This window comes from Echiichthys vipera, assembly GCF_963691815.1.
Source record: "Echiichthys vipera genome assembly, chromosome: 7".
NCBI classification, from domain to species: Eukaryota; Metazoa; Chordata; class Actinopteri; order Perciformes; family Trachinidae; genus Echiichthys; species Echiichthys vipera.
In genome coordinates this window covers 20134725-20158551 of record NC_139832.1, presented here as the reverse complement: position 1 = coordinate 20158551, position 23827 = coordinate 20134725, and the positions used below count along the sequence as shown (strand labels likewise).

The following is a 23827-nucleotide window of genomic DNA, read 5'->3' as shown; positions in this document are numbered from 1 at the left end:
CAAAAGCGAGATTAAGCGTTTTATGAGAAAACCTTTGCCACATCTCAGGCCCCAAGAATGGCGTCCTTGTTTGACGAGATCAGCCAGCAGCTGGACTTCTCTAGCTGCGGAGAGGACGGTGGTAGCAGCAGCAGCAGCGACAACAGCTCTGATGACTGCACCTCCAGAATCATAAGTCCCAGGATCCGCAGTCCTAGCTATGCGTGCAGGACGCCCAGGGTGCAACGCCACCGCAGTAGAAGCAACACTATATCTTCCCCTTTACAGTGTACCAGCCCCATTCCTTATGCTTGCTGGAAGAAACTGAGGCTCTGTGACTCTCCCAGCACACCCAAGGTGGGAAGTCATTCAGATTGTCCTTAATGTGCCCCTTTGGTCTCAAATGTTAATACCACTGTAACTTTCTCTTTTTTTCCACCCTGTAGAGTCTGCTATCAAAGTCGTCCCAGCCTTGCTCCAGCACTAAGATAGGTCGCCCTCAGAGGATCCTGCGTTTCCCCTCAGCTGCTGCTACCCTCTTCCAGGCACCTTCTGTCAATGTGAATCCCTTCACCCCAGACACAGTCCGCAGGAACAGTGAACAGCAGTGGAAGAACTGCTGTAGGAGTGATGATGATGATGATTATGGACGCAGGTTAACTACTGCTTTGTGATGCATTGTTGATCTGTAAGGGTATGAACTGTAAACACCAGTGTGTCTCCCACTCACAGATGGGGATTTGTTGATGGTGATATGTTGCCCAATTGTTTTATTTAGAACATCTTACATCAGTAATTGGTCCATTTGTATTATGGTATAGCTGTCACGACAGGAGCTTTTGAAACATAAAACAATTTGACTGATCATTCTTACTGTTTTTAATGCCCTCGCACATAGGTCTGAGTTTTTAAATCACCACCTGATGCAGCTTTGTTCATCTTTCAGGTTGAAACACAGCCTAGCGTCATCTGAAGAGGAGGATGAAGCCTTTCTCCCACCAAAGGTACAACTATTTTTATCAGTGCTTTTCTGGTGGATGTAACCCTCCCTCTCAGATGCTTCTGATATGATTTCCTGATCAGGCTTTGACATCCTCATCCGCCTCCTTACTTATTGTTTGTCCAAAATTACATGCTGCCAGTCTTACTTCCGGGATTCTCTAAGGAATCTTCAGAAAACTATTTTCTCGCAGAAGTCCTACCATATTTGGTCAAAGATCAAAGAAAATCCCCTGATTCTCCTGACTGTAATTAAACTCAACACTGAGCTCTGTGACGTGCGTTCCTTCTCTAGAACATCTTTTTAGTTTTTACCACGAGGCCCTCCGTCTGTTTATCTGGCAGAGGCGAGCTGTCCAAGCCTTTATGCTGTCACGCTATGAGAGTGAGTTCCTGGAGCTGGAGTGCATTGGCGTGGGCGAGTTTGGGGCAGTTTACAAGTGTGTGAAGAGGCTGGATGGTTGCTTGTACGCCATAAAACGCTCTCGCCAACCCCTGGCAGGCTCTGCCAATGAGTGAGTCAGCAGCATCATTCCACTTTTTTTTCATTTTGTCCCTCAAATACTCAAATGTATCTGTCCATTTGTTATGTCCTCTCAGGCAGCTGGCCCTGAAGGAAGTGTATGCGCATGCTGTTCTTGGGCACCACCCACATGTTGTTCGCTATTATTCAGCATGGGCAGAAGACGATCACATGATTATTCAGAATGAATACTGTGATGGTAGGTTTCCCTTTACCACCAAAAGCACATATTAGAAGGACTTAAACTGAATATACGATTCTTTAGATGAACTTGATTTGATATATTTGGTCTTGATATATTAATGTGTGGGTGCCAGGTGGAAGTCTCAGTGATGTCATTGTGAAGAAGAAGGCACAGGGGGAGCTTTTTTCAGAAGCAGAGTTGAAAGATCTGCTCTTACAAGTGTGTATGGGGCTAAAATACATCCACAGCTTGGGTCTCGTACACCTGGACATCAAACCAAGTAAGTCTCACCGAGCAGTTCTCAGTTTGCATTTTGTGTATTGTCCCATCCACACCCAAAGTCTCTTGTGACTTAAAAAATCTGCCTCGTTTCAACTATTTTCAGGTAATATATTCATTTGCCAGCGTCCAAGTGCAAGTGCAGCAGGTGAAGGAGAGAGTGAGGAGGAAGATGACAGCGCTTCAGCAGGAGTCATTTATAAAATTGGTATTATATTTAATGTTGGATACATTTCTACCTTTAAATGTCTGTTTAAGTCTGATTCCTGTTTTCTGCAGGGGATCTGGGTCATGTGACATCAACAAACAGTCCTCAAGTTGAGGAAGGGGACAGCCGCTTCCTGGCCATTGAGGTCCTGCATGAGGTAAAAATGTGGCATAAATGAGGGGGAAAAGTAGGCTTGGGGTCTGACTTTTTCACACCTCACCTTACATTCTGTATTTGCATTGTTTCAAGTGTTCATGCCAGCTGTCTCTCTGCTCCCCAGGATTACAGCCACCTGCCCAAGGCAGACATCTTCGCTCTGGGCCTTACTATTCTGCTGGCAGCCGGCGCTCCCCCACTGCCTCAAAATGGAGATGAGTGGCACAGCTTTAGAGAGGGACAGCTCCCTAAACTGCCTAAGGAGCTATCACCTCCATTCAGACGCCTACTTCAGGTACTCTTTATTTCTGGGCCGATGAGGTTGTTTGAATATTTAATTCTAGTAATTAAAGAGGTTTGATTTTTGAGCGTCTATCTGTATGAATATCATATTTGTCCAGGGACAAAAGCACTTAAAAGAATACATAATCCTCAAGATTAGTTGTATATCATATGATACTCTTTTCAAAAGTAATATTTTTACTTAAAACTCACTGCCAACAGTAATTCATTACACTACAAAAATTGGTCAAACAATTGGTAATTGCATCCTTTCTCCTCAAAATTCAGGCTCTTCATGTGCGTCTCTGAATGTCAGCTTAACACTGGTAAATGCAGCGAAGGCTTCATCCTTTTCTGCAGCCTATGAAACAATAAAAGTTACACACTTAATGAATTATTAAATTGTTACATTACTGGTGAAAGTTATATCATCACTGTAATGCATTACTAGTAAGTAGACAACTGCTCGACGTTGTTCATCCTGTGTTACCTTGAATTATTTCGAGGAAAAAAGGGTTTTCACGCGTCGGTTGACTGAGAAAATTCTTGTTAAATTGAAGCATGCGCCCCCCTCTTGCTTCACTTACAATCACTTTTTTGGATTCTTTGTTCACCGTGGAGGCATGTGAGAAAAAACGCTTTTCCTCAAGAATTCAAGGTAACGTGTGGTTATTGATATACAAATGATCATTCTGAGGGTGAAGTTTTCCTTTTAAATTCCCTCTTTTCACTTGCATAGCATTGTGAATTTTTTTTTTTCTCTCTCTCTCTTTGTGTCAGTTGTTGCTGGATCCAGACCTGACGAAGCGGCCATCTGCAAGGGAGCTCTGCAAGCATACAGTCTTGCGGGAGGAGAGGACTGGGAGGGTGGCTGCTCAGCTACGCAGAGAGCTCAATGTAGAGAAGTTCAGGACAGCAATGCTTGAAAAGTACGAGGAAGAAAAATAAAGGATAATTTAACCTGGTTCTGGGTTTCAGGGTCCCTGTCTTCATCATTCATTCGTTCCTTTTTAATACTTGGATGCTGATGTCAGTTAAAATTATTCACTTATTTCAATTTTCTCCACAGAGAGCTCCAGGAGGCCCGTCTGGCAGCTTTGTCACCCAAACAGAACCTCCCTCCCGGGCTGAAACCCCTTGCTAAAATGGGCTCCCTACCCAGATCAGGAAGGAGGCTTGTTGGTGGGAAGACTTCTGTGCGATCCATGAGCTTTGATTGCCCAGGGTATGGAGTCTGATGGGACGGTGTGAGGCCCACATGCCTGTCCTTTTGCTCTGATATGGGTCTACTCCCTGCAACCAGGCTGTAGTAAAAATGTAGCATGTCTCTAGGAGAAGACCATGTAACAAGATCACCTATACAGCAAAGTTGGAAGTGATTGAAATAACTGGAAGGACCCTTCTATACAAGTCCTCAGAGGGGTGCAGAATTGTGGACAGGATTGTTTTTTAAAGGACTAATCTGACTGTTTTAAACACTTTTCAAGTGATTTTCTGGCAATGCAAAGCTGTAACTGCTGCAGACCAAACAATATATCTGTTTTTAACTGTAAATAAACATTTTAAGCCTTTTATCAGATGTATTTCCTTTTATTTCTTGTCGTGTACTATGTCATTCTAAAAGGCTGTTGGGACAAAGCCACACAGGGACTTTCCAGTGGTGTGTTGCCCTTGTTATCTTGAACTGCAGCCAACTGTATGTAAAACAGCTGTCATACTGCAAATCCAACTTTTTTGAGCAGGTCATATTGTTTGACACCCCCCCCCCCCCCCAGCACCCCATTGTTTGACCCCCCCCAGCACCCCATTACATACAGATATTACACCTGTCTTTGCATGTATATGTATTTAAAGGCCTGTGTGTAATGTGATAGAGTGGGAAAGAAATCATATGCCTTGGCAATAAAATATTCTCATCTTACATCTCTGTTCTAACAATAACTGATGACTTATTTATCTCTAGTGTGGTTAACAGATGTGAGGTTTCGGTTTTTGTTTTGTCTCCCCAAAACGGATTTCCTATATTCTATAGAATGGCAAAAGGGAATTTGGAACCAAAGATTTCCGACTGTGCTTGAAGGCATCGTGAGGTAGATGCCTTCAAGCAGCCCCCCTCCCAACTCCTCCCACACAACAAGAGTTGAAGATCTGTTGTTTTTGTGCTCACGGCTCAGATGGACTAGCCACCCCCAGCAGTAACGTTTGCAGTGGTCGGTGCCCGATGGCGCATCACTGTTAAATCAGTTTGTAGGAAGCTCAAAAACTGACGTATCCGGCAAAAGACACGAATGTGAGTGAAACGGGCTACTGTCGAAACTTAACGTAACTAAGCGATATTCTCCAGCTTTACTTAATGTTAGCGAATGTAGCATAAGTTAGCCTTACCGGTTAGCTTATCTTTCCGGCTAACGCTAACAGTTAGTTTTCCTGTTAGACAGCAAACTGTCAAAACAATTCCGTAAATGTAACATTAGCTTAGCAGTTGTTCAGCCTGGTTTGTAGTCGAAACTGATCATTTATGAGTCTGTTTATTATTCTATGTTGAAACTAGTCACTTTGTAACTTTTCGATGTAAGTTTTGTCTCCACAGTGAGTGCCCAAATTGCGCTTACATTGCTAACGTTACCCTCATTATTGTTTTCCACATTAAAAAAAAAAGTGATTATCGATGGATAACCTGGGGAATCTGACCGGTGGGCAAAACACCACCCTAGTCATGTTGACCTTCCTTCAAGCCGACTGCAGACCTTCAGAGTACCAGAATGAGCTTCTCTCCCTGGGCAAGTATCTAAATCTGACCCGGGACATCAACTTCAATGACGCACTGGAAGACGGAGACCTAGAGACGGATGGACACCTGCCCAGTTGTATCTCAGCTGCTCTGGATGATATTCAGCCTTCAGTGGAACTACAGTGGCCTAGTGAGTACAATAGTTCATATAGAGTCAGTTTCATACTTTCATCACAATCTGATGCCAAAATAAGCTTTTTCCACGTTCAACTCCAAGTTTGTGGCTGATATTTCTGAAAGAAAAATGTAAGCGTTCCTCTGGATGTGTCAACCCAAATGTAAACGCATCCTTGCAAAAAACAGTTTAATGTAACAGGTAGCACTGCATCTAGCGATTATTTGAATTGTGGATTAATCCGTCGATTATGTTCTTGATTAATCGATTAGTTGTTTGGCCCATAACATGTCAGAAAATGTTTTTTAAAATGTCGATCAGTTTATCACAAAGCCCTAGAGGATGTTCTCAAATGTGTTGTTTTGTCAACAACTCAAATATATTCAGTTTACTGTCGCAGAGGAAGAAAGAAACCAGAAAATATTCACATTTAAGAAGCTGGAATTAGAAAATTTTTCCTTTTTTTTCCTTTAAAATTCTCAAATTAATTGTTTATCCATATTAGTAATTGATATCTTTCAACAGCTTGTAACATATTTTTACCCATTTAATGTAGAAGGTATCCCACTATCACAATCTAAGTTGTTTATAGTAATGAATCAACTTGTGACTTAAACTGAAAGCAGGAAGTGACAGCTGTTTTTGTGACAGTCATTTCATGTAAATAGTGTCTCCATCAATGCAAACCTACATCCACATTCATCCATCTCTCATTTTATTACAGTAAGTGGTTTTAACCTACATCATCCAATTAAATGTGCTTCAGGGCTAAACTGTGATATTAGACTAGAATGAAGGGGATTGCTGAGTGTTAATTTGTGGAAACATGTTTCTTCCAACGTCCTTGCTATTGAATCCAGAAACAAACAATTTTGTGTGTGCTGATGTTTGGGCTATCTTGTTTTTCTGTAGTGAACCGTGCAGAGGCAGCAAACATTCAGCAGATTGCAGAAGGGCTCAGAGAAATTGCAGACCAGCTTGAACACAATGTTGTGGCTCAGGCTACACAGGACCTGAGCAGGAACATATCAGCCTCCCCCTCTGAAGTAAGTCTGCTCTTAGCACAGGAAGTGTTGGCGTTGGGGTGGACGTTGTCTGCCCACAGAAAAGAGGCAGAAAACCCCCAAACTACTGTGTACAGTGATGTCTAACAAGGATATGATCACATACAGATCCGCAAATGTTTGGTATTTTCTGGTTAACTGATGATTATTAATATGATATTAAATATGTCTGCAGTTCCCACTAAGAAAACCTGGAAGATTATATTTATTTACAGGGTACTCATGATAGTTAGGTGGTCTTTGTTTGTTTGAGTTTGAGTTTTAAGTTTGATCAGGACAAACTTGAAACAAAATGCCATTGAAGGGGCGGCCGGTGACTGAGTGGTAAAAGCAGTCGCTGTAACGGTCCCTGAGGCAGCGGCCGTAGGTTTGCTGTCCTTTGCTGCATGTCTCCCCCTCTCTCTCTCACCCCTTTTTCCGTCTGTTCTATATAATAAAGGCTTGAAAAACTGCAAAAAAAAAATAGACTGGGGAAAAAGTGCCCAATGTTAAATAAAAAAACATGTTATTTTGCGAAATGAACTACAAATCTAAGTAATATGCGTATACTGAGATTAGTTAGATTAAGGTTAAGGTGATACATTTGAATTATGTAAGAATTTTAATGGAATGGCTTATAGAAACCATTGTCTTAATAGCCCAGTAGCTCAGTTTTTTTGATAAATCAATGTCCACATGTGTAATTTAGCCTACTACAGCAAATGATTCATAAGCACTGCAAAAAACAAAAACAAAATCGTGATCTGATTTCTGCATTAATGCATCCAGTTTACACCAAGATGTTTGGGACACAAATGCAGATTTAAAACCTCAGAAGATCACAGACTAAAGACATACACTAGTAATACGATGCATCAAGCGGGGCTTGTGTTGTTGGAAGATGACCGACAACCAACAGTTAATGTTTGACAGTTGCAATAACCAAAGTCTTATCCTATTGTTCATTTCTGCTCTCCAGCAGTGGAAAGAACACCTTACCCAGGCGGTGGAGACTGCAATGAGGGATGGCGTGGGTCTGCAGCATCTACCCCAGGAGCGTGTCATCTTGGCCCTCACACTCACGCTGGTGAAGGGAGTGTGCGAGCAGGCCCCTCGGCTGCTGAGAGACCTCTTCAACACTGCACTGCAGTACCTCAACCCTGCCTGGGCCAGGTGACTTTTGAGCTGCAGGCAGAGACGAAATAACTGAGAAAGTGGAGAACTCTGAAACGGCTACCTGCTCCTCATGACCCCTCGACTGTGAAAGTAGCCGTGTTGATCCTACAGTAGTAAAAACACTTTTCACACAAAGGAACGTGACTTACGTATTTGGAGTATGTTATACGTTCAAACGGGAAATAGGACGCTGAGTTTGACACTTGAAATTTTTCATTACTTTGTGCTTTGTTTACTCTTGCTTAGAAATTTATTTTTCATTTTATACTTGAAAAACATGATTATTTTTGTACTCAGTTATTTTTCTTTCATCATATGTATGGCTAAATAAATTATTTCTTTTGAATAAATGTTTTTCCCAGGATTCGAGTTTCATTCAAAGTTCAAGTACCGCACGATTTTATATTATTTAAATATAACGTGTTGATTTTTGGCAGTACAAATTTGTCTACACACTTAAGCGTTTGAACAAACCACAACAGGAAAAAAAATCTCAAAAGGTTATTTTTTTATTTCTCATCTCAAACAGTGTTTTGTAGGAAACTCAAGGTACAAAGTGTTGTTTAGGACCATTCCACATCCATCTCTTGACTGTTACAGTTTCCCTTTGAAAGCAGACATCGTCAGAGTCCATGAGGATTACTATGTGCAACACTGACTGACTTGAATACATCCTTTCTCTATCAAAGAAGATGGTATTTGTTCAACACCATTTTTTAACAGCCAGCCATGAATTTTCATAGTGATAAAACTTAATATCCCAAATTCTTAAAGAAAAAATAAGTGAGGACAAACCATCGGCCAGCTTTGCACAATGACTAACTGTGACTAACAATGGCATGAGTTCCCTAAGGGCTGGACATTTGCATGGGGACATTCCACTAGAGCACAGTTCAGTTTCTGTTTTAAGGACTTACTGCACTATGCTGAATATTGGCTCACCAGTAAGTGCAGGGATCTACTGAAGTGATGTAGTTGTGCATAAATGTAATCTAGGATCACAAAGGGTTGTATGTTGTGTTTAAATTCAAATCTTTATAACAGCATTCTCTTTGCTTATGTGACACCATGTCGTTTTGATTGTCCCTGAAGAACCCATAATACCTCATTCTACTCAGGGAGGGTATGGAGTTAAAATCATAACTGGACAAATGGTCACTGGGATATATGTAATTGTCATTGGAAAGTTGTGGCTTTTCCTGTTTAGCTAATAATAGAACGTAGAACTCTGGTATCTTAAAGTATGGTATGATACCTTATACTGTATACAATGGAAGCAACAAGAATTAATACCTTGTTACTTGATGTATTTAATTGTTTTTCAGTCCTTCAGAGTATATTCAGATGTATATGCATTATGATTGATCATTTATACAAATGCAGCAGTGTTACTGTTTCCTAAGGACACATTTAAATACTGTCATCCATTCAACTAAAACATGCTGCATGATACAAATCCCTTGTACAATATGGAAAGATGGAACATACATTTCACCTAATGTGGCTGTTTTGTGTCAAACACATAAAATCAACTTTCTAGTTTCTTGTCCATATACATTTTTTTAATGAATAAAAGAATCAGAATAACTAATGACAAAGGGGGAGAAAATATGAATAAATGCCACTTTGTTGCATAGAAAGAGAAAGCTAGTTTCACAGCAACAGTAAACGTGGGCGTTGAGGTTTTTTTCCATGTAGATGAACTGACTCAAATGGTGCAAAATGATCCTAACTGAGCCACAGCCGAAACCAAAACAGGCATAAGAGCGATAAAGTCCACAAGCTTTCCAATCTAAGAGACAAAAGGACAGGAGTTGTAAGAATTCAAACACAAAAATGCAAGTTTACCCATAAAGAGAGGGAGGAAAAAAACATCCAAAATAATGAGACCAGTGGAGTGCATTGTTTTCCCCTTTCTGTGTTTGCACCTGGTACAGTGAAGCAGCCAGGACAACCTGCAGCAAGATTATGGATGAGGTGAGATTTTGGTGTGCTAGGGTCCATTTACACAGATTTTAAACCTTCAAATTAATATCTGATTAAATATTAATATTTAATCAGATTTCTTCTTAAAATGCATCCTCATTTAATAAAGCCAACGCAATTTGTAAAGAGTCCCACCATGTGTGTACTACTAATACATTTATTTCTACCATAACATCTTGGGATTTGATTTCTCCTCCCCTGAGAAAGATTTTCTACTTCCTCCTGTAGCTTATGACACCATATGCCAATACAGCAGCGAGGACCACCAGTGCAGCACCTCCACAAAGCAGCCCTAGGAACTCTGATTCAGGCTCCGGCTTCACTGGGGGCTCCTCAGCCGGGGATTCTACAGGGGCCACTGCAGCCTCTGGGACAAGGGGTGCCACAGTCTCTGGTTCTGGCTCCTCTGGCTGGGGAGGCACTGTGACAGGCTCCGACTCTTGTTCCTGTTCAGGAGCTGGTTCAGAGGTGGCTTCAGCCTCTGCTGGGGTTTCCTTGGCTAGAGATGGGGGTGCAGCCTCAGCAGGCACTGGGGTGGTGGCAGCAGCTGGTTCTGGCTCAGGCTCTGGTTCTATTGCAGGAACAGATACGGGTGCTGCAGGTTCTGGCTCAGAGGGAGGCGGGGCAGCAGCTTCAGGGACCACAGGAGGCAGCTCTGGTTCTAAGGAGATGAGGGAAGGTTCTGCCGACAAGCTTGCAGGCGTCTCTATTACAACTGCGTCTTCTAATGAAAGCAGGGAGGCCTGGGCTGTGGAGTCCGCCTCAGCTGACTCTGGAACAGGTGGAGTCTGGTCTCTAAATTCTGCCCTGAGCTCAGCCAGATCGCTTTCTGTGCCTAAAACACTCATCATGCTTTCGTCTATTGCTCCGACTTCACCTCCTTCCTCGAGCAGCTCAGCGTCTTCACGCTCAACGTGGACAATGTCCGAGTTTGAGGAGTTGTTTTCACTGCGCTCCTCAGCCAGTGCCACGCCCTCAACGCTGTCCAGGCTTTTCATGTCTTCGGGGTCCATCGCACCAACCTGTGCCCAAGACTCGTGGCCAGCCAGAGACACCGGTAAGCTTTCTGTCTGCCAGGAACTCTGTTCACTGTTGTTGTCTCCAGTGCAGAGCAGCGAAGAGGGGGGGCTGAGCTGGTCGGGATACTGGTCACCTGAGAGGATGTAAATGTCGTTGCTGTCTTCAGCAATGGTCACACCTCGTTCTTCTTCTGACTCAAGCCTGAATATTTCACCCTGTGGTAGACGAACAGAGACAAAGATGGTATCAGCATTCTGTATATTGTGAGTAAAGAAGGCTGAGGCAACATCGAAGACAATAGGTTCAATGTATTATTTTGAATTTAGTTTTTGGTCTTAGGGTGTAACATGGAGGATTATTTCACCCTAATTCTACTTCAGATTAGACAAAATTAAAATTACTTTTAAACTAAAAGTGCAGCAGTCCACATACAGGTATAGGGTAACCCTGCACTTCTTTACTTAAGTCAGCCTTGTATGCCACCTAGTGGTATGCAGCTAGTAATCAACAATAGATCTGGAGCCATCTGTGATGCTCCTATTATGTAACACTCATATCATGTGATCATGTGGGTATGAGTGACTAAACATATTTTGCGTCAGCAAGATGACCTCTGTCAAACAAACCAAACAGTGGAGTCTGCTAAATGAAATACACATTTGACCTCAAAATATTAAAAAAGGTTATACTTTTCTTGGTGCCAAGTCAAAACACGGTCAAAGCATACCTACTCACGGTCAAAGCATACCTACTCATGTTGGATTTATTTGAACTAAAGAATCTTGTCATTTGCCACTTATGGCAGGAAATTTCTAAAAAGGTGATATTTTTTTGTCAAAGCTAGTTTTGCATATCAGCGTTTCACATAACTGCAAGGATATAATTGCAAATAATTGAGTGTCGTAACCAGTCAGGGCTTTCCAGTGTGCAGTGATGTGCTGCAGGTTTTACATACACAGGATGTACATATATGTGGCTCAGAAACAGGCCAATGAGTGCTCACAATGAGCATAAATGAACAAGATACATACTGACATGCTCACTGTCTTTAGGGCATACGTTGAAAACGCCAGATGAATAAAGAGGTTAATAAGATGTTGTTGTGGACCGCAGTTTGTTACACTTGAATTTGATCCTCTCACACTGTCCAGCAACAGAATCCAACACTACCCACACAACAGCCCTGCAAGTCAAGGTTTAAACATGCTTTAATTTTAGAGGGCAGTCCCCATCATATATCAGAACAATTGCCTCACTGCACAGAACATAATAAGGATGAACAGACCTTTTCTCTTCAGTAGTTGCTATTCTACTAAATGCTTCACCAACAGGAGCCATGAGAGCAGCTTTGTGAGGCTGTACTTTAGGCCAGCAGTGCTTTGAGCTAAACGCCAACTTCAACATGCTAATATGTTCACAATGACATTGTCAACGTAGATGTTTAGCAGGTATAATATAAATGTAGTAGTTCTGTGTTATTTCAAAATGCCAAGCTGAGTGAACACCATTTTGCCAATTGCCATTTTGTTCAATGCTTCCAGGCTTCCCCTGGTAACTGTGTTTTAACGTCACAATGCTATGAATTGTGGGTAATTCCCTAAGGAAAAGTCTGCAGAAATGAGGACTAACGGAAATTGTTGAGAAAGGGCTCAAAACATTCTTAGGCACTGATTGCTCTAAGACGGCAAGGAAAGCTCAGCTTCCCTTAAATTGTCACGCCCCCAACAAAGTGGTGAAATATGTACTGCTGTGTGTACATTTCATTGACTAAATACGTGCTAGAAACCTTCATTTTTTGTTCAGAATCAGCTACTTATCACAGGTAACCGGCTCAACTTCCTTCTCATTCATCCCCACAGCTCAAAAGTCGGATGCTCAGCTTCTACTGACTTCCGTCGAGAAGCGTAGAGCAGGTTGTTCCACTGCAGCGAAAATTCATTGGATAAATGCTGGGCTTTGTCCCGCCAATCGGACGTTTAGCGCCACTGGGGGTCTATGGGACAGTGGGCGGGCCCGGACGCTTAGCTTCTGCATGATGATTTGATGAGCTGTCTGAGGCTGAATCCTTTTTTGATTTACAGCTACATGAGTAAATCAGCGATCTTGAAGAATAATCATTCAGCGGAGCATTTTCCAAGTTTTTCATTCCGTTGTTCGGAACTGATCTGGGGACTTTAACGATCCCCAACTACTTTGTCTTTGTTAAAAACGACTAGCGTTGTGTTTGGAGACTCTGTTCCGTCACAGCGGCAACTGCGGAGCTTCTCCCCCTGTCACGATCACTCACACTTCACAGTAGCCTGGTGCAGCAGCTCCAGTTTAAGCAGACTATCTCTGCTAGCCATTGAGAGGACACTGGTCAAGTCCCTAGAAGAGACGCCTAGTTGGCACGACAAGGTTACAGATCATTTTCTTGAAAAGGAACGAAGGGTAGAATTTACATATAAATAAACAAACGCATTTATGATGTAGGCCGTAAAAATTAGCTTTCCCTCCTTTGAAAGACCAGCAGCCGCCAGTGTTTCACAGTGAGACTGTCTAAGCCCTTGCAGACTAACAAGGAACGTGCCTCAAAGTCGGTGAGTTGTGTAAGTGTGAAGACTTAGTTTGGGCCCAAGAATGTCAGTACAAAGTTTCATGGCAATCTGATACTAGCAGAGATATTTCACCGACCGACAGGCCAACATTGAGGTCACATCTTCCTTAGCGGGTGCATCTAGCAGATGATGCAGATAGAAATGTTGTATGATAAACGATCTGAGTTTACAGATAGGTTTCTCTGTTGTGTTTCTATGCATGTTAAAGAGATGTGATCTGAGTGGATGAGAATCAAACAGACAGTGGGCACAGATGTATTTGTGTGTGTGCAGCAGACATAAAGGCTTTGACAGCAGAGACTAGCCCCAAGGGAACACTGTCTCATTGGAAAGATGATAATGTTATTATATTCTTTACAGAGAGATTGTGTACCTGAACTCCAATTTGCATCTGATCCACTCACCATTTACCTTCTGAGGAAGCATACTGTATTTAAACCAGATATGAGCTGTGTAAATATTATGTTTAAATGACATGGTCAAGCTGTGAAGGTTATTTTCCTTACAAGGACACTCATAGGATGCAATGGCAGCTGCATCCAGGAAGCCAGGGAAGAGATTAAATCTAACAGCGTTCCAATGTTATCCAACATTTGATTTCTCTATAAGCTGATTTGCATGTGGGAGAGCAAAAGCATTTTACCCTCAGGTTACAGACTCGCCATCAGTTGGACAGGATAGGGATGCCATATGGTATTAAATCCACATCAAAAGGTTGCTAATGATATTCAGGGTAAAAAAACAACTATTAATCCTTCCCCTGCATTTATAGTTTCAAATTTCTGCTGGTACAAAGTCCTCACTGAAAAATTTAACTCACAGTAAACTTCAAAAGGAGGTTACAAAGGGTACAACAGTGAAAATGATGTTGTCGATAAAGAATACCAACTGGGTGTAAATCAATTCTTACATGCAGTTTGGTGGAAGTCGTCATAAAAAACAACTTCAAGTTCATGAATTAAGCAAGACAAATTGGCTTTTTAATCACGTGAAGTCCAAAGCTAGATTCAAAGTAATGCGTTTCATGAGGATTCATGAAAAAAAGGTATGAATACAAATACACAAAAAGTCTTGCAAACAACTTTTAAATCTGCATCAATAATTTAGCAAAGCATAAATAATGAAAAACACAGACCTGAGGAGACAATTCACTCTGAATTTGCTCTGTTTTTTCCCCCTTTCTTTAATACTCCATGTTGTTGTCCTCCAGCACTGCTGAGGCTGGGAAACACACTAACATTTCAAGTGTTGTTCTGTGGAGAGGCGTGTTCCACAGCTCTCCACCCTCGCCTCAAGGCGAACACAAACTATATAAAACAAGTTCACATTCCTGCTAGAGCCATGGCGCACGGTCTACCTGCCCTGGCTTTGCCTTTTCCTTCTCACTGAGCTGATGGTGCTTCACTGGAACAACATTATGCTGCTCTGATACTAAACACTGAATCCGAAAACCACTGTAAACATAATGAGATTTTGGAACAAGAAAAAGTTACGAGTACTTGCTAGATTGCCACATGACTGCCACATACTGTCAACATGCTGCATCCATTTGCGAACATTAGAACTAAGATGTTACAAAAGGCAGACTTTTCCAAATCAACAAAATGTCAAACCCACAAGAACGCAAAAGCTTTTTGAATGAAAATGCAAACCAGTGACTTTTAATTTCATGGTATATTTTCTGGCTCATATGTACTCTTGACATTTACGAGGATTATGTCATCACTAGTCCTAAGGAGGGAGGAGCGCACAGCACAACACACAACAGCTGACTGAGTGGGACTGCTATATTGCTTGTCAGCATCTAAATGGTACCTTTAATTCTCAGCTAGTCATTTATCATTGCACAGAATGGCTATGCATGCTGTGGCCAGTGCTTTCACATTGAGATATATGCATAATTAAATACCTCACTGAAGGAAAAAATGTCCTAACTAATACAGATCATTTTCCGTCAGGTTTTCCACATGTCTCTGTCAACCCAGACAAATACACACCATTTTATCCTTAAATAAAAGCGTTACAAATGTGCCATTTAATTCTCTTCCTCTGACAAAAGCTTTTGACTCAACAATGGAAAAAGTTAATACATTATTAGCATTCATTTATACTCCATCATCATTTTTAGCCACACTACGTCACCTTACGTTTCATACAGAAGCTCCGACAAATGAGGACTGAATGAGTTTATGGAATCTGACATCTTTAGGAGAGCCTTGGGCAAACACAATTTGCATCAGTACATATTGGTTTTTGGCCTGTCATCATTACCAGTGTTGAGGCAGCAGTGAGACTGACTGATAGACAGAGAAGATGGATGTGTGCCATCTTTAAACTCTGGCAGTCAGCCAGTGCGCTGCTGCTGTAGAAGTTATTAAGCAAGCTACAAGTGGGCCAGTCAACCCCCTGACGAAGATGTTTTAGAGGATTATGAGTTATTTTAGAGGCTTCCTCAGCCGGCACAGGCACTCTACAGTAGACCAGCCTCATGTCATTGCAGTGGCACAGTGATGCACATTTCGTCCTGGAGCCGGCAAAGAGGGTGCTTACATAACAGGGGGGAGTACTGCTACACTTTGCAGGATGCAGCGTAATGTGTCCTGACAATGCCCAGGCTGGAACCTTTGCAGCGCGTTGTCCTTGTCCATATCATAACCGTAACAACCCCACTCCTAAGCAGCAGTCGATATTACCCATGTAAAACTGAGGGCATGTACAAGGTGTTTTATTACCTTTTAGGACATGCTGCTTTGACTATCAATTTATTATCAAATGAACTGTGGCAAAATAATGTACAACTCCATTATCCCTTCCTATTTGCTAGTAGGTCAGGTGCAATTGTCGGTGGGCCACTTTTAAACCTCAGGAGTCATATTACATCACACTCAGAAGGACAGTAATATGAAATGGCTTTTGTGCCCACTCAGTTCTCAGCCAGCCACTCACTGTCAGACTCTGAAGGACAATTGTCTGAATCCTCAGGAGGAATAACGAACATACAGACTGACAGACAGGAGGCAGGCTGTGAAGGTTTACAGACACTCAACTACAACCATCTTTACTCAGCATAAATTCTACTCTGCAGTTTAGAGTTTGTAGTGTATGTCCGATATTTCAGTATCTCATTCATAGTGGACGCCATGTTTTTGGTTTTTTTTTTTTGCTAATGCCACCCTTGTCCCTCCCTAATCATGTGCTCCTCCTACGCGCCCCTGGCTGTGTCTGAGGGTCGCTGGTTTTGTTCCTGCCAAACGAAGTGTACACAACATTAGGGTCATAATAATCCTTATTGTATTCTGATGTAACTAACAAAAGGCATTAGCAGTGGCACCCAAACCTAACGACTACTGCTAATATGTGCATTAAAGATTTTTTTTTTGTCGTTTCAACAGAAGATGCAGGGACAATTTGTTAGATAGATAAATGAGAAATATAACAAAGAAAACATGTTTCTAGTCTCCATCTTCTCTAATATAAAAGTACTGGATGTCCCTTATTAAGTATCCTTATTTATAGAGCTCTGCAATGTCACATTTCATGGAATAGGATTATTGTGCTATAATTTAAAAAAAAGTAAATCCGTACTGTAAGATGACATGCAACCACTCGACAATGACAAGAACAAGTATTGCTAGAGTGGGGAGATCTATTCGGCTGTCGTTGACTCTCTTAAAGTAAACATTGTTATACTCATGTACATCCAGACTAATGAGCTCACTCTGTAGTTGCTTCAACATCACAAGTAAAACATCCTACCTCAATGTGAAGTCTTGAAAACCCTGGTTCACTTGAATAAACAACAGTCCTAGCGAGGCAGTGGATTTAGAAAGAGTGTGCATGCAGGCAGCTGTCAAACTAATGGAGATTTCACTTTGCTCTCACTGGCTCCCTGTGACCACCCTCTTTCTCCCTCATCTCTCACCCCTCCCTCCTTTGTATTCCCTCCCTTCCTATTGCCAGTCTCTTCATGCAATCTCTCTCTCCTCCTTTCTCTCCATCCCTCCATTGCTGATCCTGCCCTAGCCTATCATCCGTTCATCCCCGGTGACATAACGCAGAGCAAGAATGTTGCTTTGATTGGAGCCAGCGCATTAAATGTTCATGTTACATTGCACGAAACTGGGCAGGCAGAGCATCATGACAATGAGGTAATGGCGACCAGCGCAGTGGTTAATGTGTCAGGTCATGTGCCCCTTCAACAGCATGACCTAGTTCATAGGGAGCCATCTGTGACGCAGTGTCTGCTAACTACAACACTGGAAAACTAAACAATTGCCAATATTATCATTTCTTAAAAAAGCAGATCTAAAACGCACAAAATGTTCTAGCTGCAAAAGATATACGTCTATGATGATATAAAAACATGGAACATTTGAATATCATATAAATCGTGACAAGACATATTCCTGCTACCCCTATATTTTTATATCAGGGTGTTCTTACTTGAGGACATATCATTTGCAACTTAAAAAATACTGTTAAGCTCCGTCAGTTAAATAAATATTGTTATTGTTCATTAAATATGAAAATAATTCATGTTTCCCTTTAAGAAAAAGCAACATATTATTTAACAGATGCTATAAAATATTTGGTCTGAACTTTGATTAAATGCTGTCAACAGATGGTTGTTTATGTTGTAAGTGGCCACAAAGTAGATTAAATGAAGCATTTGACTCCTGAGTGAGTGGGGGCTGCTGGTTTTGTTTTAAAAAGGAGCAGTGTGTAGGTTTTGGTGGCATCCAGTTTAAAGGTTGCAGATTGCGACAAACTGGATACCGCGGCCCTCATCCCTCCAAGCATTTGAAGGAACCTACAGTGGCTTTCAAGTAATAAAAAACATGAAAGGCCTTCTCTAGATCCAGTGTGGGGTGCAACATGGCAGACTCGTTGGAAGAGTTGCCGCTCCTAAACATCTGAAGATCACAAAAAGAACAGGGGCACAGACTCACTGATGCCCTCATCTGGCTTTTTTGAGTTCTGTTCTACTTATTAGTTGAGCATAGTGCAAATATTTTTCAGCGAAGTGTGTACACTACAAAACATAAAATATACGGTTAAGCATATAATGGTTGTCCTCCACTCACCCAGCCCCCTTCCCGGATGATGTAGCGAGCTTCATCCTCCTCTAGGTAGCGCACGCCCAAATGCAACAGAGTTGTCAGTGACTGGCCCTCGCTTTGTAATGCCTGTAGCAGCACCAAAGGTACTAGCACCTAGGAGAGAGGGGGGGGGGGGGGGGGGATTAGTAGACATAGAAGAGAAAGGGGGAGAGAAAAAAAGGAAGAAAAGCAGTAAGAGACAGGGCAAAGGTAACAAATATATGAAATGGCAGATTTTTGCAGTCTGTCATTTTTTCCACAAAACTCTGACAGCTGACTCACCTTACTCCAGCCTCCCTGTGTGTGTGTTGAGAGATCCTGTGTTGCGTCTCTGAATCTCTGGTAGTCCAGAGGCCTGAAACAAACACATATCATCACTGGTATTAAACATACATTCTACATATCACTGTTTAATATTGAAATGTGCCTAGAACCAAAGAATTATTGTAAGAAGCCACTTCTCATATAACTTTTCCAACATTATCTTTTTTTGTTCCACTGCCAAGAGCTGCTAAAAAAATAAAATAAAAAAAGTATTTGGTTGCCAAGACTTCCTTCCAACTTATCTGGGGTCAGGGAATGTATTTTTGCTTGTCTTGAATTTGCTGCATTGCTTCTACGTATTGCACATCCAGGAGTTTTGTTATTATGTGCTTTCATGAAGTCAGGGTCAAATTCACACACCTCAAATGTATCTGTGCTACAGTATATTATGTGCTATATACTGTTAATATGTTTGTCTTGTCACATGGATGTCAGCCATGCTTCGAATTAAACCTTTCACTATAGTAGCAAATAGGGATGGGGCGATATATGGTTTGATTGCAGATCTTGATGGAAAAAAATAAAAAAACACTCAACCAATCAATAAGTTGATTGCGTTGAATTTCCATTATCGGGATAATTGTGAATGTTATGAATATCCTCACGAGTGACTTGACCAGCAAGTTGACTACAGTTTGACAGTTTTTCCTAACTGTGACATTAATTTGGTCACAACCCATAAGTAACAGTTCAAATCGAGTAATGTAGATTTTATTTTATTTTATTTGACAGAAACACGACCTTTATCACATACTATACTATGACAAAGACGCACACACATTTATCTCAAACTGAATGAATATAGTGTGAAAATAGTGTTGTACCCCCCTATAATTTTATTTCCATTTGAAATATAAATCTTGCATTAACCATTTAAAAGCAGCCAAAACAAGCGGTGATTCTGTCAGAGCAGTGATGCTGTTAATCTACCAGGGTATTGCAATGAAAACACCAATCTATCATAAAGGTCAGAGTTGCAAACTGACCCTGCGAGGAATGTGTGTACAGTGGCTGCCAGGTGTGTGTCAAGCTCTAGGGCCACCCGGTCCCCCATCGCAGCGAGGCAGTCTTCAATAGAGGTCTCTGGGATGGCCGGATTAAACACCAGCGATGTGTGCCGGTCGAAGCCTGTTGTGGAAAAAGCTACAAACACACAAGACCACAGGAGAGAATTAAATCTCAGATAAGTGGTACAGTTCAGTTTTCAGAATTAGAAAAAAAATAGATCATCGAGACACTACTACAAGTGTAAGTGTGTGTGTGTGTGTGTGTGTGTGTGTGTGTGTGTGTGTGTGTGTGTGTGTGTGTGTGTGTGTGTGTGTGTGTACTTACAGTCAGCAATTTCTTTTTCCAGTTGTCTGAGCTCTTCCTCATGGCCTTGTTTCATTTTACTCCTCTCTCTCACATTCTGGACATCTCCTGAAAGATATAGACACAGAACATATGAAGCAATGGACGGAGAGACGGACACATGCACGCGCGCATGCATGAATAAAATAAGAGTAAATATGGAATCGGGTTTTGGTACTGGCTTATCTATAGCATAATGACGAGCCAATAATGCCTGCACACTTAGCACGACACTAAATACGCAGTTTTCCAAACCAACCAGTTGTGCATGTATACACACCAACTTTACTGGAGGGAAGACAAATGTCTGCAGGCTAAGTTGCAGCTAATACCAACAGCCTTTACTCTCAACTTATTAATTTGCTCCTCCTCAGAATGATGTTGCTGAACTTAAACAAGAAAAAATGAAAAATGGTGCTCTCTCATCACTTGCATACAAGGTACATATACAGCTCATGCTTAAGTTAATTATTTACAGGACTCAGTCTGCACTGCTGGGGGCATAATGAACAATGCACAGCTGACACATGGGCTGCTAATGTATGACCAGACACTTTACATTAACATAAAACACTCTGAATGCAGCCATTCAGCTTGTGAAGATCCAGTAGTTATTTGATAAGGAAGGGTGACACACTCAGCCCCAAGACATTGGTTGTTTCCACTGTAATGGAACAGGTCCTGACTAGTAGCCAAAAGAAAAGAACACTTGAATTCTTCATGGATTTAACAGATGACAATGTTTTCGAAACGGAAATCAAAAGCTGGCATTTTTTTTTAACAGGAAGGAAGAGGACACTCAGTCAACGCCTTTTCAATTCTGTCTGTGTTCCCGCTGCTCATACATGAGTGCCCTGAGGACCACTGTTGGTTTTTCCTGAGCTTGGTGCTGTTTCAGCATTCAGCCAGACAGCTAACTGGCCAACTATTTCGCTTTGGTTCATTGGCGTGTGAGTTATCCTACAGTGATTACACATGACAGGCTGTCAGAAACTGGACCGGGTCAAGCAGAAAGCAGGGATCAGCCACTCATCTGCCCTTCTCCGCCCATTCCAGGCATGCACACAATAAAAAGGGACAGGAAATAAAGAGAACTCCTCCTCTTTTTTTCCTTTCTTTTTTTTTTAAACCAACTCTCACTTCTGTTTTTCTTGCGCGTAATAATAAACTGTTCACACCCAATGACAAAGGGGATGACATGCATGGCCTAAACTGGTTAAAACAGTCCCTCCTAAGTGGGATGTTTCTCTACCTGCATTCAATACAATTCAATTTTTTTCACCACTAACACGCTGTGACCGTGGCTTCATTGCAAACATACAGAGCCATGACATGCAGGTGGCTAGTTTCTCAAGCAGCATATAACACACATAGATTTAGAAAATAATTACAAAGATCATATCTACTATGGACCTTTTCAAAATGTAAACATAAACTTTCCAAAACAGTCCTATTTTATTTCCTGTTGCAGTGTATGTGAATGACAGCTGACAGGAAGTTACGAAGGACCAAGGCTGTTGCCTAGCAATGGAATTCCATTGAAAAGGTCTATATGCCAAATAGGTAAACTGCTCAAAAAACACTGCTATTCCTGAAAAACAGGAATGCTGCAAGCTTGAGGTCATGGCACAACATCACAATAAAAGCCTCTGCAAAGACAGAACAGTCTTCAGCTACTCTGGACACCAGATTGGAAGGATTGTATCTGGGCTTATAGGCAACCTCACAAGACATCTATTTGTTTACAAGCACCGGATACTTCATAATTGTCATGTCTAAATAGATAGACAACAGTCTTAGGATAGCTTTCTATGCCAATGTCAGAGAAGGCTAAATTGAGCATGAAAACAGGTGGCAACCTGCCTACGCACCCTGAATATTTTTGTTTTACTGCAATGTGTGCATGTGCACACAACTCTATTTGTGTGCTGTGAATGCACATGAGTGAGGTTTGCCCTGAAATATGTACCACATACTGCACAACACGAAGAGAATGTAGAGAGCACTAAACCAGGGTGTCCTTGACAGTGGTTGCACTTCCGTAATGAGCAGGTTGTCTCTCTGGGGCATATGGACATTAAGTGTCTGCACTTGAAATTCAGATCAAAGCAATATTAAATCAGATTACACTACATTAAGAACCAAAAGAAAAGAATAACGACTTATCTTAAGTCTTTCATCTCACCTTGAGCTGTGGTTAGTGCCTGAGATCCAACAGGCATCAATCCTAGATAGTTGAGCACAATGTACTTGGTTTCATAATGGAAAGCCGCAGGCACAGTGGTGTTGATAGAGGCAGAAGAGGTGGGGCCTGAGGTAGCCATTGAACAGACGTGTGTCAGACTCTCAGGCACATATGTTCTTATAGTCAAAGCTGGACGTCTCACCTGAGGAAATTCAAAAACAGAGGAGGAAAATTAACATGTCAAAATGACAATTATGGTTGCTACAGTACAGTCAATATGATTAAAGTACCCATCAACAATGAGAGAGTTCACATCAGTCTTTGGACAAATGCCCTCAGGGCATCTGTTGTTAAACTATAAAACAGCTGTTCAGGTGGATAACATTTCCCACTCAGAGTCATCACAGGCAATGTTCTATGCCTACTGACAGGTGGTCACTTTTCTGGCAAAGGTATGATGGGGCTAAAACTGATCTCTAAAATGCCAATGGATTATCTCCTCAAGAAATGATCTCCTAAAGATTATGTACATCATGACTAAATGTATCCTACAAAATACACGTGGTGAACGGAGTAGAGTGAAAAGTCCTTCAATAAGAGTATTTACTAATCAAATGTTTGATGGTAATAAAATTGTTGCTGTGCTTTATGCTACCGTTTACTCTAATGTGGCTTTTTTAGGACATTACACTGCAGTTTACCAAATAACTGACTATTAAAAGGCTGGTCTTATCAACCTAAATAGAGATGAGCGGACACCATGCGGACCAAAAGTTACAGTACTGTCAAGTATGACAAACTTTAAAAAAACTTCCGGTTTTAACTGTCAGAATAAAACCTCCTGCTGCTTTATGGAGTTTCCAAATCGAGTAATACCGAAGTCCATATGTTCAAATAAAAACATAGTATAAGGAGTAAAGTAACTAGAATGTTATATTACTATTATCATCGTTGTTTTTTCCAAAGTGACAGCAAAAGACTACGACATAGCGTTATACGCGTATTCTCAATTATTTAATAACCAGTCATATAGCGTTTTAGATAATTAACTACCTGACTAATTATACAAGTGCTACACTGGAAAAGTCCGTTTTCTCGTCGTTTTCCCCCCGGAACACATCAGCCCACATGCAAGCTAGCTAGCTACACGTTACACGTTTTAGGTGCTATTTAGAAGACGCAAAACTTAATTTTAACTTAAATTAAACCAAACTGGAGTCGATTTCTTACCGTCCTTGTCCAAAGAAGGCTACTAGGTGCTGAAAGACGACAGGTTGAAGGGAAATATGCGACACAGTCCCCTGCAGCAGTAAGCTGAAGAGGAGCACAGCACCACTGGAAGCAGCAGTAGCACTAACCGTTAGCACAGAGTGTGCTTTTGGCTCTGGAAGATACAGTTACACAAGCTGGCGACAGTACAGCGACAACACTTCCTGTCCTATCTTTCAAAATAACACTGTTAACATTGTCAGTGGACGGTGTTAAAACTTTCTGAAGTGATAACGTTAATGTTAACTTCAATAGTTATGTA

The 23827-nt window shown here is 41.5% G+C and overlaps 3 protein-coding genes across 3 annotated transcripts; 2 read left to right on the top strand and 1 right to left on the bottom strand.

Annotated features, from left to right (window-relative positions):
* The first annotated feature begins 51 nt into the window (after positions 1 to 51).
* On the top strand, positions 52 to 4103 carry wee2 (WEE2 oocyte meiosis inhibiting kinase). The gene is made up of 11 exons (XM_083916053.1): positions 52 to 336; positions 426 to 634; positions 926 to 983; positions 1324 to 1493; positions 1579 to 1700; positions 1819 to 1965; positions 2071 to 2172; positions 2244 to 2329; positions 2453 to 2623; positions 3391 to 3539; positions 3680 to 4103. Exons 1-11 carry the CDS (start codon positions 58 to 60, stop codon positions 3846 to 3848), a joined length of 1662 nt encoding a protein of 553 aa, XP_083772179.1. The 5' UTR covers positions 52 to 57; the 3' UTR covers positions 3849 to 4103.
* A 685-nt stretch (positions 4104 to 4788) lies between these two features.
* bida (BH3 interacting domain death agonist) lies at positions 4789 to 8003 on the top strand. Its single transcript, XM_083916256.1, has 4 exons — positions 4789 to 4900; positions 5270 to 5531; positions 6429 to 6562; positions 7539 to 8003. The coding sequence occupies exons 2-4, from the start codon at positions 5279 to 5281 to the stop codon at positions 7734 to 7736; spliced, it is 585 nt and encodes a 194-aa protein (XP_083772382.1). The 5' UTR covers positions 4789 to 4900; positions 5270 to 5278; the 3' UTR covers positions 7737 to 8003.
* Positions 8004 to 8228: 225 nt separating this feature from the next.
* On the bottom strand, positions 8229 to 23649 carry bcl2l13 (BCL2 like 13). Its single transcript, XM_083917195.1, has 7 exons — positions 23527 to 23649; positions 22297 to 22498; positions 20094 to 20180; positions 19748 to 19904; positions 18720 to 18792; positions 18423 to 18551; positions 8229 to 10956 (listed from the first exon to the last, which is right to left on the bottom strand). The coding sequence occupies exons 2-7, from the start codon at positions 22433 to 22435 to the stop codon at positions 9934 to 9936; spliced, it is 1608 nt and encodes a 535-aa protein (XP_083773321.1). The 5' UTR covers positions 22436 to 22498; positions 23527 to 23649; the 3' UTR covers positions 8229 to 9933.
* Between the last annotated feature and the right edge of the window lie 178 nt (positions 23650 to 23827).

Bases quoted from the DNA above. Each gene is read 5' to 3' on its own strand.
- bida (XM_083916256.1), top strand. From the start codon at position 5,279: ATGGATAACCTGGGGAATCTGACCGGTGGGCAAAACACCACCCTAGTC. The intron at 5,532-6,428 runs GTGAGTACAATA...GTTTTTCTGTAG, and splicing joins AGTGGAACTACAGTGGCCTA to TGAACCGTGCAGAGGCAGCA. The intron at 6,563-7,538 runs GTAAGTCTGCTC...TCTGCTCTCCAG, and splicing joins TATCAGCCTCCCCCTCTGAA to CAGTGGAAAGAACACCTTAC.
- wee2 (XM_083916053.1), top strand. From the start codon at position 58: ATGGCGTCCTTGTTTGACGAGATCAGCCAGCAGCTGGACTTCTCTAGC. The intron at 984-1,323 runs GTACAACTATTT...TTTATCTGGCAG, and splicing joins AAGCCTTTCTCCCACCAAAG to AGGCGAGCTGTCCAAGCCTT. The intron at 1,494-1,578 runs GTGAGTCAGCAG...ATGTCCTCTCAG, and splicing joins CTGGCAGGCTCTGCCAATGA to GCAGCTGGCCCTGAAGGAAG.
- bcl2l13 (XM_083917195.1), bottom strand. From the start codon at position 22,435: ATGGCTACCTCAGGCCCCACCTCTTCTGCCTCTATCAACACCACTGTG. The intron at 18,793-19,747 runs GTCAGTTTGCAA...TGTTTGTTTCAG, and splicing joins GTACACACATTCCTCGCAGG to GCCTCTGGACTACCAGAGAT. The intron at 18,552-18,719 runs GTGAGTCAGCTG...CCTCTCTCCTAG, and splicing joins CACAGGGAGGCTGGAGTAAG to GTGCTAGTACCTTTGGTGCT.